Genomic DNA, 12,521 nt, shown 5'->3' on the forward strand with positions numbered 1-12,521 from the left:
TTAAAAATAAATACAAGTGTATTTATGTTTTCTCTTCATTCTTGCATCAGTTTTGATAATTTGCCTATAAGGTATCAAATTTTTAGACAAAAAAAAAAGTTCATTAATTTTTTTTATTCTGTTCACTGATTTTGAAGGTCTTAGAACCTATAATGATGTCTTATACTTCCTTCCTGATATTGGTAATTTGTGTGTAATTTGTTTCTTTCTTATGGCTATTTTAACTAGAGGCCTAATAATCACCATAATCCTTTCAAAGAATTAACTTTTGCTTTGTTTAATTTCTGTTGTTTGTCCATTTAACATGTCACCAATTTTTGTTCTCATTATTTTTGTTTCCCTTCCTCTGTAATTTCTGTTTTATTTGCCTCTCATTTTCTAGATATTCATGGTAGAATGTTTGGTCATTTTTTAAAAAAACTCTTCTGTATGATTCCTTTAAGTTGGAAGTTTCTTTCTGAGTATTGCTTTAAAGCACCCTGTAGATTTTGATATTTTTCAGTTTATATAACACAATTAATATAATTGCAAATATTCCATGTGATTTGTGTTTATCCACAGTTTATTAAAAATATGTTGTTTCAGTTACAAATATTTTATTTGCTTTATACCTTTTTTTAGATCGATTTGTGATTTCATTACTTTGTGGTTGGAGAACATACTCAGATAATCATTTGACGTTTTTTCAGATTTGTTTTATGGGCCAGAAAATGCACTTAGATGTAATAGGTATTCCACTGTTTTTGGTGCATATGTTAAGTCAGCTTGCTTGATGATGTTTTATAAGTCTTCTTTTCCTTATTGATTTTCTACTTACATGGTCTACCAATGATTGAGAAAGAAGTCTTAAGATCTCTGACTATATTGCCATTGTGTTTATTTCTCCTCTCAGTTTTTATTTTGCTTCCTGTATTTGGAAACTCTTATTATTAGCTGGAAAGCAATTTGGATTTTTATGATTCCTGATGCACTGAATATTTATTATTTTGATTTCCACATTTATTACCTATAATTTGATGTCCATATTGATCTGTAATAATATTACTATTTTTTATGTCTATTGTGTCTGATAGGAGCTCTGGTAGCATAGTGCCTAAGACATTTGACTGCTAACCAGAAGGCTGGTGGTTCAAACCCACCAGCCACTCCTTGGAAGGAAGGTTGGGCAATCTACTTCCGCAGTGATACTGCCTTGGAAACCCATTGGCGGGGTCACTATGAGTTGGGTCCTACTCAACGGTATATAACAAATAACAATTGTGTCTGATGTAATAGAACCACTCCTACTTTCTTACTTCATTTTCTGACACTTTTAAATTTCCTGTTACTCTATATTTAAAATGGCTTTCTTTCAGACAACACATCTTTAAATCTTGAGATTTTTATGCTGGTTGACAATAAGTTCCTTTTATATAATGTTCATGTCCTTTATATATGTATATATTGTCTTTTACTTTTTATTGTGGTGAAAACATACACAACAAGAACAACCTTCCCCTTTACAGCTCAGGAACATTGCTAACATTTTTCATGTTGTGCCACCATTTTTTCTATCCTTTTCCAAAATATTCCACCACCATTAGCATAAACTCAATGCCCCACAAACAAAAGCTTCCCCTTTCCTCCCACCCTCCTAACCTTGGTAACTACTAATAATCTTTGGTTTCTGTGTATATGTATATATACTTTAACCTATCTAGGAGTTAAGTCTTCACTCTCCTCCCATCCCTGGTGACAAAAAAGAAAGTTTCCTCTTATGTCATTTATATATATTTTTAAAAAGCACCGTTGTTGTTGTTATGTGCCATCGAGTCAGACCCGATTCACAGTGATCACTCCTTGGATTTCCAAGGCAGTATCACTACAGAAGTAGATTGCCCAACCTTCCTTCCGAGGAGTGGCTGGTGAGTATAATTGACACAAATTAACTGCACTTATTTAACATATTTAATTTGATACATTTTGACTTATGTGTGCACACACGTGAAATCACAAACAGTACAAACATATTCATCACTCTCAGAAAGTTCTTCATGTCTTTTATCCACTATCCCTATCCCTTCTGAGCAAACAGTTATTTACTTCTGTTACTTACAGATTATATTTTTTTTTCCATAGGTTATGTCTTTGTCAGTGTTCTCTAGAGAAACAGAACATGCACAGAGAAAAGAAAAAAGAGAGAGAATGTTTTACTTTAAAGAATTGTTTCATGTAATTATGGGAGTGTGACAAGTCCAAAAACCTTACATGAAGTTACAAGCCAGACACCTACAGGCTTGCATCCCCAGATCTATAGATCAGGCAACAGGAAGCGTGAAAAGTAAGAGTGTTCTCAGTAAATATCTATTTATAGTCTGGTGGTAGAACACTCTGTAGAGAAATTTCCTTTTGGCTTTTATGGCCTTCAATTGATTGATGGAGGACACCTACATTTTGGAAGGTAATCAGCCTTACAGAGACCAACTGATTTAATAAAATGTAATAACATCAAACCAGCATCAAACCAAACAGTATGTACTATTTTCTTGTCTGACATTGTTTACTCAGCAAAGTAAGATCCATTCATGTAGTATCAATATTTTATTCAATTTACAGAAGAGAAGCATCTTATTATATGGGTATACCATTATTTTGTTCATCCACCCATCTTTTATTAGACATTTGGGATACTTCCATGTTTTGGATATTTTAAATAAAGCTTTCAAATGAATAAATGAACATTTGCCTAAATGTTTTTAAATGGAGATATGTTTTCATTTCCTTTGGGTAAATACCTAGGAGTGGAGTAGTTGGCTCATATGGTAGGTGTGTGAATAATTTTGTAAGAAAATATAACACTGCACATCGAACTGGTTTTTTCACATACATTTACATCAGTAGTGTATGAAAGATCTTCATCAACCCTTAACCTGCCTCTTATTGCAGCCATTCTGATGGTCTGTGGACCTCTCTCATAGTGGCTCTAACTGGCATGTTCTAGGAGCTCTGGTAGCATAGTGCCTAAGGCATTTGACTGCTAACCAGAAGGCTGGTGGTTCAAACCCACCAGCCACTCATCTGAAGGAAGGTTGGGCAATCTACTTCCGTAGTGATATCGCCTTGGAAACCCAAGGAGGGATCATTAGGGGTTGAATCCGACTCCACGGCAGTGCGTTGTGTGTATTGATGTTGAGCTTTTTTTCCTATTATTATTAGTTGTTTATCAGTTTTGTTGAAGAGTCTGTTAAAAACTTTTCCCATTTTTTTTTTCAACCTGAGTTTTTCTTATTGAGTTTTCATAGTTCTTTATAAATACTGGAAAAACTCCTTTACTATATATGCGCATTAAAACATTTTATCTTAGTCTGTGGCTTGTTATTTTCATTCCTTTAACATTGTCTTTAGAAGAGCAGAGGTTTTTAATTTTGATGGAGTGTAATTTATACACTTTCTTCTTTTATGGTTTGTTTTTTCTAAGATTTTTCTTTCATTTGATGGCATAGGTAAGATATTTGTGCCAAACCCAAGGTTGTAAGATTTTATTTTACATTTCCTTCTAGAAGTTTTACAGTTTACATTTAATTCTATGTCCCATATTGAGTTAATTTTTATATATGATAAGAAGTGTGGAGCAAAGTTGACCTATTGCATTTTAATATTCCAATGCTGCAGTACCTTTTGTTGAAAAATGTATTCTTTCTCCACTAACTTGTTAACATAGTTATAAAATATCAATTGTCCATAGATGTTTGGGTCTATTTTGGAACTCTATTCTATTTGTTGTTGTTATTTGCCATCGAGTCGGCCCCAACTCATAGCGGCCCCTCCTTGGGTTTCCAAGGTGGTGTCACTACGGAAGTAGATTGCCCAACCTTCCTTCTGAAGAGTGGCTGGTGGGTTTGAACCGCCAGCCTTCTGGTTAGCAGTCAAGTGCCTTAGGCACTATGCTACCAGAAATCTTTTCTCCACCTTGACACCAACACTACATTGGTTTGACTATGCAAGTTTTTCAATGTCTTGACATTACACACACAACACATTGCCATTGAGTAGGACCGGAGTCATAGTGACCCCTCTGGGTTTTCCAAGGCAGTATCACTACGGAAGTAGATTGCCCAACCTTCCTTCCAAAGAGTGACTCAGAATTGCCAGGCTTCTGGTTAGCAATCAAATGCCTTAGTGTTAACTTTCCAACTTTGTTTAACTTTTTCAAAAGTCACTCTAAGGCCCTTTACAGTTCTATATGATTTTATGAATAACTTTCACACTAAAGAAAAACCCTGAGATTTTTATGAGGATGGTATTGAATCTGTAAATCAATTTTGGGAAAATTGACAATGATATCCAGTCTTCTGATACATGAATACATAACGTTCTTTCATTTATTAAGTACTCTTTTATATTTCTCAGGAGCTCTGGTGGCACAGTGCCTAAGGCATTTCACTGCTAACCAGAAAGTTAGTGGCTCAAACCTACTAGCTTCTCTGCAGAAGGAAGATGGGGCAACCTACTTTTGTAAAGATTTATGGCTTCGGAAACCCAATGGAGGTCGATATTAGTTGGAATCAACTTGATAGCGGTGAGTTTGGTTTGGTTTTGGTTTTTATATTTCCCAGTAATATTTTCTAGTTTTTAACACAAACCTTGCATACATTTTATTATATTTATTCCTAAATATTTCATTTTTTATTTCACTGTAAACTGTATTGTTTTTCTTAATTTCTATCTCTGACAGTTTATTGCCAAATATAGAAATAGAATTTATTTTAGTTTTTATTTCACTGTAAACTGTATTGTTTTTCTTAATTTCTATCTCTGACAGTTTATTGCCAAATATAGAAATAGAATTTATTTTAGTTTTTATTTCACTGTAAACTGTATTGTTTTTCTTAATTTCTATCTCTGACAGTTTATTGCCAAATATAGAAATAGAATTTATTTTTTGGCATGCATTTATATCTTGTAACCTTGCTAAACCCACTTATTAATTCTAGTAATCTATTGGTTTTATATATATATATATATACATTATATATGTATATGTATATATATATATATACATATACATATACATTATATATATATAGTCATTTTGTTGCTGTTGTTAGGTGCCATTGAGTCAGTTCTGTCTCATAGTGATCCTATGTACAACAGAATGAAACACTGCCCAGTCCTGCGCCAGCCTCACAATCTTATTACACCTGAGCTCATCGTTGCAGCCACCATGTCAATTCATCTCATTGAGGGCCTTCCCCTTTTTCATTGACCGTCCACTTTACTAAACATGAAATCCTTCCCCAAGAAATGGTCCCTTTTGACAACATGACAAAAGTACATGAGGCAAAGTCTGGACATTCTCTCTTCCAAGGATATTCTGGCTGTACTTCTTCCAGGACTTCTTTGTTCGTTCTTTTGGCAGTCCATGGTACTTTCAGTATTCTTTGCCAACACCACAACTTAAAAGCATCAACTCTTCTTCAGTCTTCCTTATTCATTGTCCAGCTCTCACATGCATTTTAGGTGATTGAAAATACCATGGCACACCTTACTATTTAAGTAGATATCTTTGCTCTTCAACACTTTAAAGAGGTCTTTTGCAGCAGACTTGCCCAGTGCAATATATCATCTGATGTCTTGACCGCTGCTTCCATCGGTGTTGACTGTGGAACCAAGTAATATGAAATCTTTAACAAATTTAATCTTTTCTACATTTATTGTGGTGCTGCTTATTGGTCTAGTTTTGAGGATTTTCACTTTCTTTATGTTGAGATGTAATCTATACTGCAGACTGAAGTCTTTAATCTTCATCTGTAAGTGCTTCAAATCATCCTCACTTTCAGCAAGCAAAGTTGTGTCATTTGAATATCGCAGGTTGTTAATGAGTCTTCCTCCAATCCTGATGCCACATTCGTCTTCACATAGTCCGGCTTCCAGGTTTTTTTTCAGCATACAGATTGAATAAGGGTGGTGAAAGGATACAACCCTGATGCACTCCCTTCCTGATTTTAAGTTATGCAGTATCCCCTTGCTCTGTTCGAACAACAGCCTCCTGGTCTCTTTACAGGTTCCTGATGAGCACAATCAAATGTTTTAGGCTTCTTATTCTTCTCAATGTTATCTATAATTCATTATGATCCACACAATTGAATGTTTTTGCATATTCAATAAAAGACAAGTAAACATCTTTCAGGTATTCTTTGTTTTCAAGACCCATCAGACATCAGCAATTATATCCTTGTTCCAGGTCCTCTCCTGAATTTGGCTTGCATTTCCAGAAGTTCTCTGTCAATCTATTGCTGCTAACATTATTGAATTATCTTCAGCAACATTTTACTTGTGTGTGATATAAATGATACTGTTTGAAAATTTCCACATTCTGTGGCATCACTTTTCTTTGGAATGGGTACAAATATGGATCTCTTCCATATTTGTATTCTGTCAATTCCTGGAGCCTTGTTCTTTCCCAATTCCTTCAGTGAAGCTTTGACTTCTTCCTTCAATACCATTGGTTCTTTATCATAGGCCACCTTGTGAAATGAGTGAACATCAACCAGTTCTTTCTGGTACAGTAACTCTATGTATACCTTCCATCTTCTTTGGATGTTTCCTGCATCATTCAATAGAATCTTCCAATATCAAAATTCTATTGCCCATAGAATCTTCCAATATGCAACTTCAGGCTTGTATACTTTCTTCAGTTCTTTCAGCTTAAGAAATGTTGAGCATGTTCTTCTCTTTTGGTTTTCTAACTCCAGGTCTTTGCACATTTCATTATAATAACTGACTTTGTCTTCTCAAGCTCCTCTTTGAAATCTTCTGTTCAGCTCTTTTATTTTGTCATTTCTTCCTTTTGTTTCAGCTACTTTCCATTCAAGGGTAAGTTTCAGAGTCTCTTCTGACATCCATTTTGGTCTTTTCTTCCTTTCCTGTCTTTTTAATGACCTTTTGCTTTCTTCATGAGTGATGTTCTTGATGTCATCCCACAGTTCCTCTGGTTTCAGTGGAGCTTCCAGACTAAGACACACTCGGAGGAGGGAAGGGGACATCACCTTCTCAAAGAACTGCCCAGTGAAAACCTTATGAATATCAATGAAACACTGATTGTTCAATACATCACATCATTCTTTAGATGGTCTCTAAATTTAGGAAGGATATAATAAAGGTCATATTTTGGCTCTCATGGACTTGTTTTAATTGTCTTCAGCTTCAACTTGAACTTGCTTATGATTTGTTCCACAATCAGCTCCTGGCCTTGTTTTGGTTGAAGATATTGAGCTTTTCCATCTCCTTTTGTCACAGATGTAGTTGATCTGATTCCTGTGTACTCCATCTAGCAAGGTCCACATGTATAGCCACTGTCTGTGTTGTTGAAAAAAGGTATTTGCAATGAATTGGTCATGCAAAATTCTATCATGTGGTCTCTAACGTTATTTCTATCCCCAAGGCCATATTTTCTGACCTCCGGTGATTCTTCTTTGTTTCCAACTTTTGCATTCCAATCACCAGTAATAAATCAAAACGTCTTGATTGCATGTTTGGTCAATTTAAAACTGCAGAAGTTGGTAAAAATTTTCAATTTCATCATCTTTCCCTTTAGTGTTGGTGTGTAAATTTGAATAATAGTGATATTAAATGGTCTTCCTTGTAGATATATGGATGCTATCTTATCACTGACAGCATTGTACTTCAGGATAAATATTGAAGTATTCTTTGTGATGATGCATGGCACACTATTCTTGTTCAATTTGTTATTCCTGGCATAGTAGATCATATGGTTGTCTGATTCAAAATGACCAAAACCAGTCCATTTCAGCTCACTAATGCCTAAGATGTCAATCTTTATGCATTCCATTTCATTTTTGACAACTTCCAATTTTCCTAGATTCATACTTCATACATTCTATGTTCTGATTATTATAGATGTGTGCAGCTGTCTCTTCCCATTTTGAGTCATGCCACATCAGCAAATGGAGATCCCAAAAGCTTTACTCCATCCACATCATTAAGGTCGGTTCTACTTTGAAGAGGCAGCTCTTCCCCAGTTGTATTTGGAGTGCCTTCTGACCTGAAGGGCACATCTTCCAGCAATATAGCTGACAGTGTTTCAGGGCTATTCATAAAGTGTTCCAGTAATATAGCAGACAGTGTTTCACTGATATTCATAAGGTTTTCACTGGCCAGTTCTTTGAGAAGGTGATGTCCCCTTCCCTCTTCTGAGTCTGTCTTAGTCTGGAAGCTCCACTGAAACCTGTTCAACATGGGTGAGCCTGTTGGTGTTTGAAATATCAGTGGCATAGCCTCCAGCCTCACAGCAACACATGAGCCACCACAGGAAAACAAACTGACAGATGAGCAGTGGATATATAATAAAGACATTTTTATTCTTTCCCAATCCAGATGCTTTTTATTTCTTATTGGGCTATTTTAGTGACCAAAAGCTCTGGTAAAATATTGAATGGAAGTGGTGAGAGTAAAAATCCATATATTGAAACTGACCCCAGGGAATACACATTCAGCTTTTCACCTTTGAGATGTCTATGTGTTTTTTTCTTTCACTTTACTAATATGGTAAACTACATTGACATCTTTTTAATAATAAATGATCCTTGTATCATTAGATAACCCATTTGATCATTTTACAGTATCCTTTGTATAGAATTTTCTATTTAATTGTTTAAATTCTGTTTAAACTATTTACGTCTTTGTTCATGAGGGATATTGGTTTTAGGAGCTCTGGTAGCGCAATGCCTAAGGCATATGACTGCTAACTACAAGGCTGGTGGTTCAAACCCACCAGCCACTCCTTGAAAGGAAGATTGGGCAATCTACATCTGTATGATACAGCCTCAGAAACCCAAGAAAGGGTAGCTATGAGTCAGATCTGACTGGACAGCAATGAGTTTGGTTTTAGGTTTGAGTATCTGTTTGGCTTTGGAAGGAGGATAATGCTAGCCTTGTAAAATGAAAAGGCAAATTTTCACTCTCTTCAGTTTTATGGACATCTATGTACAATTATAGTTTTTTCTTCCTTAAATGATTGATAGAATAGAGCACTGAAGCCATCTGTTCTTGGACTTTACTATGTGGGAAAGGTTTTTTCTTTGTTTTTATTTTTAAATAAAAATACAACTCTTTAAATATGTAGAAGTATATCCATGTTGTCTATTCTTCATTGATTGAGTTTTGGTAGGTTGTTGCCCTCAATAAATTTGACAATTCATCTAGGTGGTTGAGTCTATTGGCATAAATTATTTATAGTATACCCTTATTATTTTTTTAATATTTATGGAATCTGTTGGGCAATCTATTTCCATAGTGATACTGCCTCAGAAACCCAAGAAAGGGTTGCTATTGGTTGGATCCAACTTGACAACAGTGAGTTTGGTGGGGTTTTTTTTGGTTTGTAGTAGTCATACCATTTATTTCATTGTTGATATTGACCATTTATGTCTTCTTCTCCTTTTTTACTCATTGGTCGGTCTCTTTATAACTTTGCAATTCTGTTGATCTAAACTTTGTGTTTCATTAATTGTGTCTATTTTTTTTTTTAAACTTATGAGTTTTTGCTCTTACCTTTCTTTGTTTCTTCTGTTTTCTTTGGGTTAAATTTCATGTACTTCTAATGCTTAATGTGGAAATTTGAAATCAGTGATATAGAACACATTTTCTTTTCTATTGAAGATATTTAACATGACAAATTTCTTGCAAAGTACTACTTACTACGGTGGCTTGCATGTTACTATGATGCTAGAAGCTATGGCATTGGTATTCCAAATACCAATATGGTCACCCATGGTGGACAGATCTTCCAGACTAAGAAAGACTGGAAAGAAAAGTCTGGTCTTCTACTTCCAAAACTTAGCCAATGAAAACCTTATTGTCTCAATCACTTGCTTTAAAGAAGGAACAATTGCTAGAGGAGAACATTATGCTGGTGTATAAAAAAGATGGCCAGGAAGGGTGAGAGAGATTCTCAGTGAGAAGGACTGGTACAATAGCTACAATGATGGACTTGAATGCACCAGTGATCATGAACATGAAGGGGACTGGACAATGTTTCATTCTGTCAGAGTTGATGGTATGACAACTATCAATCTATTTATGGAACAGCATTCATAATCCCTTCTAAGAAATTACTAGATTTCTAATTGTCTAATAATAGGATCTGGAATAATACAATACTCTAGAGCTCTAGGTACAACTAGCTATTTCTTGGTGCTTGTTCTAAATCTTGCCTTATTTCAATAATTATTTAATAAAGTTTCATAATGTAATTGATTATTTTTTCTGACACAAGAACTTGGACAATTACAGGTACTTCAGATTTTCATTTACAAATAAGATTATTTTATTATATTGTAATATTATTTGACTCTGAATAGAAACATTTTCTGAATGTATGCTTATGCTTTCTTTGTACCTTCTCCCTCTAGAAACATGCTCAAAAGTAAATATAAATATTGAGAATGGATTTATTACTGAATCTCAGTATGTGTATCCTGTAAATAAACAAACACATTATAAGTGTAAACCAGGATATGTAACAGCAAATGGTGAAACATCAGGATCTATATTACATGCTTGGAAAGTGGATGGTCAACTCAGCCTATATGCATTAGAAAGTAAGTTATTAAGTTTATTCTCCTGATGATAGCTTTATAGAAGTTTACTTTAACTTAATTCTCTGCTTTTAGAATATGAGAGGGTAGATGTAGGGCTGACATGTTTCCATTTTAAGAATAAATAAAATACTTTGAGAAATTGTATATATATTTTTTACATTTTATACATTTATATGTTTATATCATAAAAATGCAGAATATACATAATACATGTTATAAACTCACTGCCATTGAGTCAAAGCCGACTCAAAGTCACCCTCCTTGGTTTTCCGAGGCGATACCACTACAGAAGTCAGTTGACCAATCTTACCTCTGAGGAGTGGCTGGTGGGTTTGAACTGCCAGCCTTTTGGTTATCAGTTAAAATGCCTTAGGCACTACACCAACCAGAGCTCCTTAATGTATCATTTAAATTATATATATATATATATATATATATAATAGAGATCATATCTATGATGTGGAAACCATATATAATATAGAAATTATCTCCATAATGGAGAAATTATGTATATATAGTATAGAAATTATATATACTCTGGTAGCATAATGCCTAAAGCACTTGACTGCTAACCAGAAGGCTGACGGTTCAAACCCACCAGCCACTCCTCAGAAGGCAGGTTGGGCAATCTACTTCTGTAGTGATATTGCCTCAGAAACCCAAGGAGGGGTCCCTATGAGTCAGGTCTGACTCGACGGCACATAACAACAACAACGCATATATATACACGGATATATGTGTATGTGTGTATACACACACAAACACATACAGTTAGTTGGTTAGGTATTTTTTTTTTTAATTTTTAGAATTATTACGGCTAGGATACAGGATCATTCCATGTTTTCAATTCAAGTTTTTCCTACTTTAAAGCAGTCCCATGATTTACAAATTGGTCAGGGAAGCATCATTTGTATTTTGGTGTAAAGTTGTGTTCAGCTGAAATCTTCATGTGTGTTGTGCCTGTGTTTAAGTGACCAGTCTTTATGTTGGAGTCCTTGCTCCTAGACATTGATGTTATATCTTTCAGTGCAGAAACGAGTCCATAGTGCAAACTCCCAGAAGAATTTGACCTTTGTAATTTATATAGTACATGCTGTAGGAGAGGAGCTCTGGTAGCATAGTGCCTAAGGCACTTGAATGCTAACCAGAAGGCTGGTGGTTCAAACCCACCAGCCACTCCTCGGAAGGAAGGTTGGGCATTCCTACTTCTGCTGTGATACTGCCTTGGAAACCCAAGGAGGGGTTGCTATGAGTCGGGGCCGACTCGATGGCAAACAACAACAACAACAACATGTTGTAGGAGAGGGCTACTTAAGAAAATTCTTGCTGTCCTTTTGGAAAATCTTCATAAACATCTAGGTAATGAAGAAAAAAATTTCTTGATAGTACTAAACTCTATTTTTTTGAAAATATTCCCTGTCCCACTACGTAGATGTTTATTAAGCTCCTCTATGAAAAATTTGCTTCTTTTACCTTTATTTATACATTTTATTTTCCCAAAGCCACTCAGTGAAATTTTTGAAGTATAGTTATCTTACAGTATGATGCAGTGCCTAAAGCATTTGACTGCTAATCAGAAGGTTGGTGGTTCAAACCCATCAGCCACTCCTTGGAAGGAAGGTTGGGCAATCTACTTCCGTAGTGATATCACCTCAGAAACCCAAGGAGGGATCACCGCTGTGAGTCAGAACCGACTCGCCTGCAGTGAGTTTGTTTCTTTTGGTTTTGGTATAATTATCTTTTAATTTTTTTTTTCAATTTTTATGCTTACTACAGGCCTTAGATAAAGAAAAATATGACAAAAGTTGTTTTCATATCAACTTGTTTTATACTAAATTGTGATCAAATACATATGACAAGATTTAATATAGAAGATTAAGTGTCATGTAATAATTACATAGATCTTTTATATCCATTTAA

At 35.0% G+C, this 12,521-nt stretch overlaps 1 protein-coding gene across 1 annotated transcript in view; it reads left to right on the plus strand.

Moving 5' to 3' along the window:
- Window positions 1-12,521, plus strand: part of LOC103197279 (complement factor H-like) — a 97,970-nt gene that overhangs the window by 48,091 nt on the left and 37,358 nt on the right. The window contains 2 exon segments of the mRNA XM_042780972.1: window positions 10,413-10,546; window positions 10,549-10,597. Of these exon segments, the coding sequence (XP_042636906.1) occupies window positions 10,413-10,546; window positions 10,549-10,597 (183 nt within the window).

Source organism: Orycteropus afer, unplaced genomic scaffold, assembly GCF_000298275.1.
Source record: "Orycteropus afer afer isolate SDZICR_OR568_19922 unplaced genomic scaffold, OryAfe1.0 scaffold00075, whole genome shotgun sequence".
Classification (NCBI taxonomy): domain Eukaryota; kingdom Metazoa; phylum Chordata; class Mammalia; order Tubulidentata; family Orycteropodidae; genus Orycteropus; species Orycteropus afer.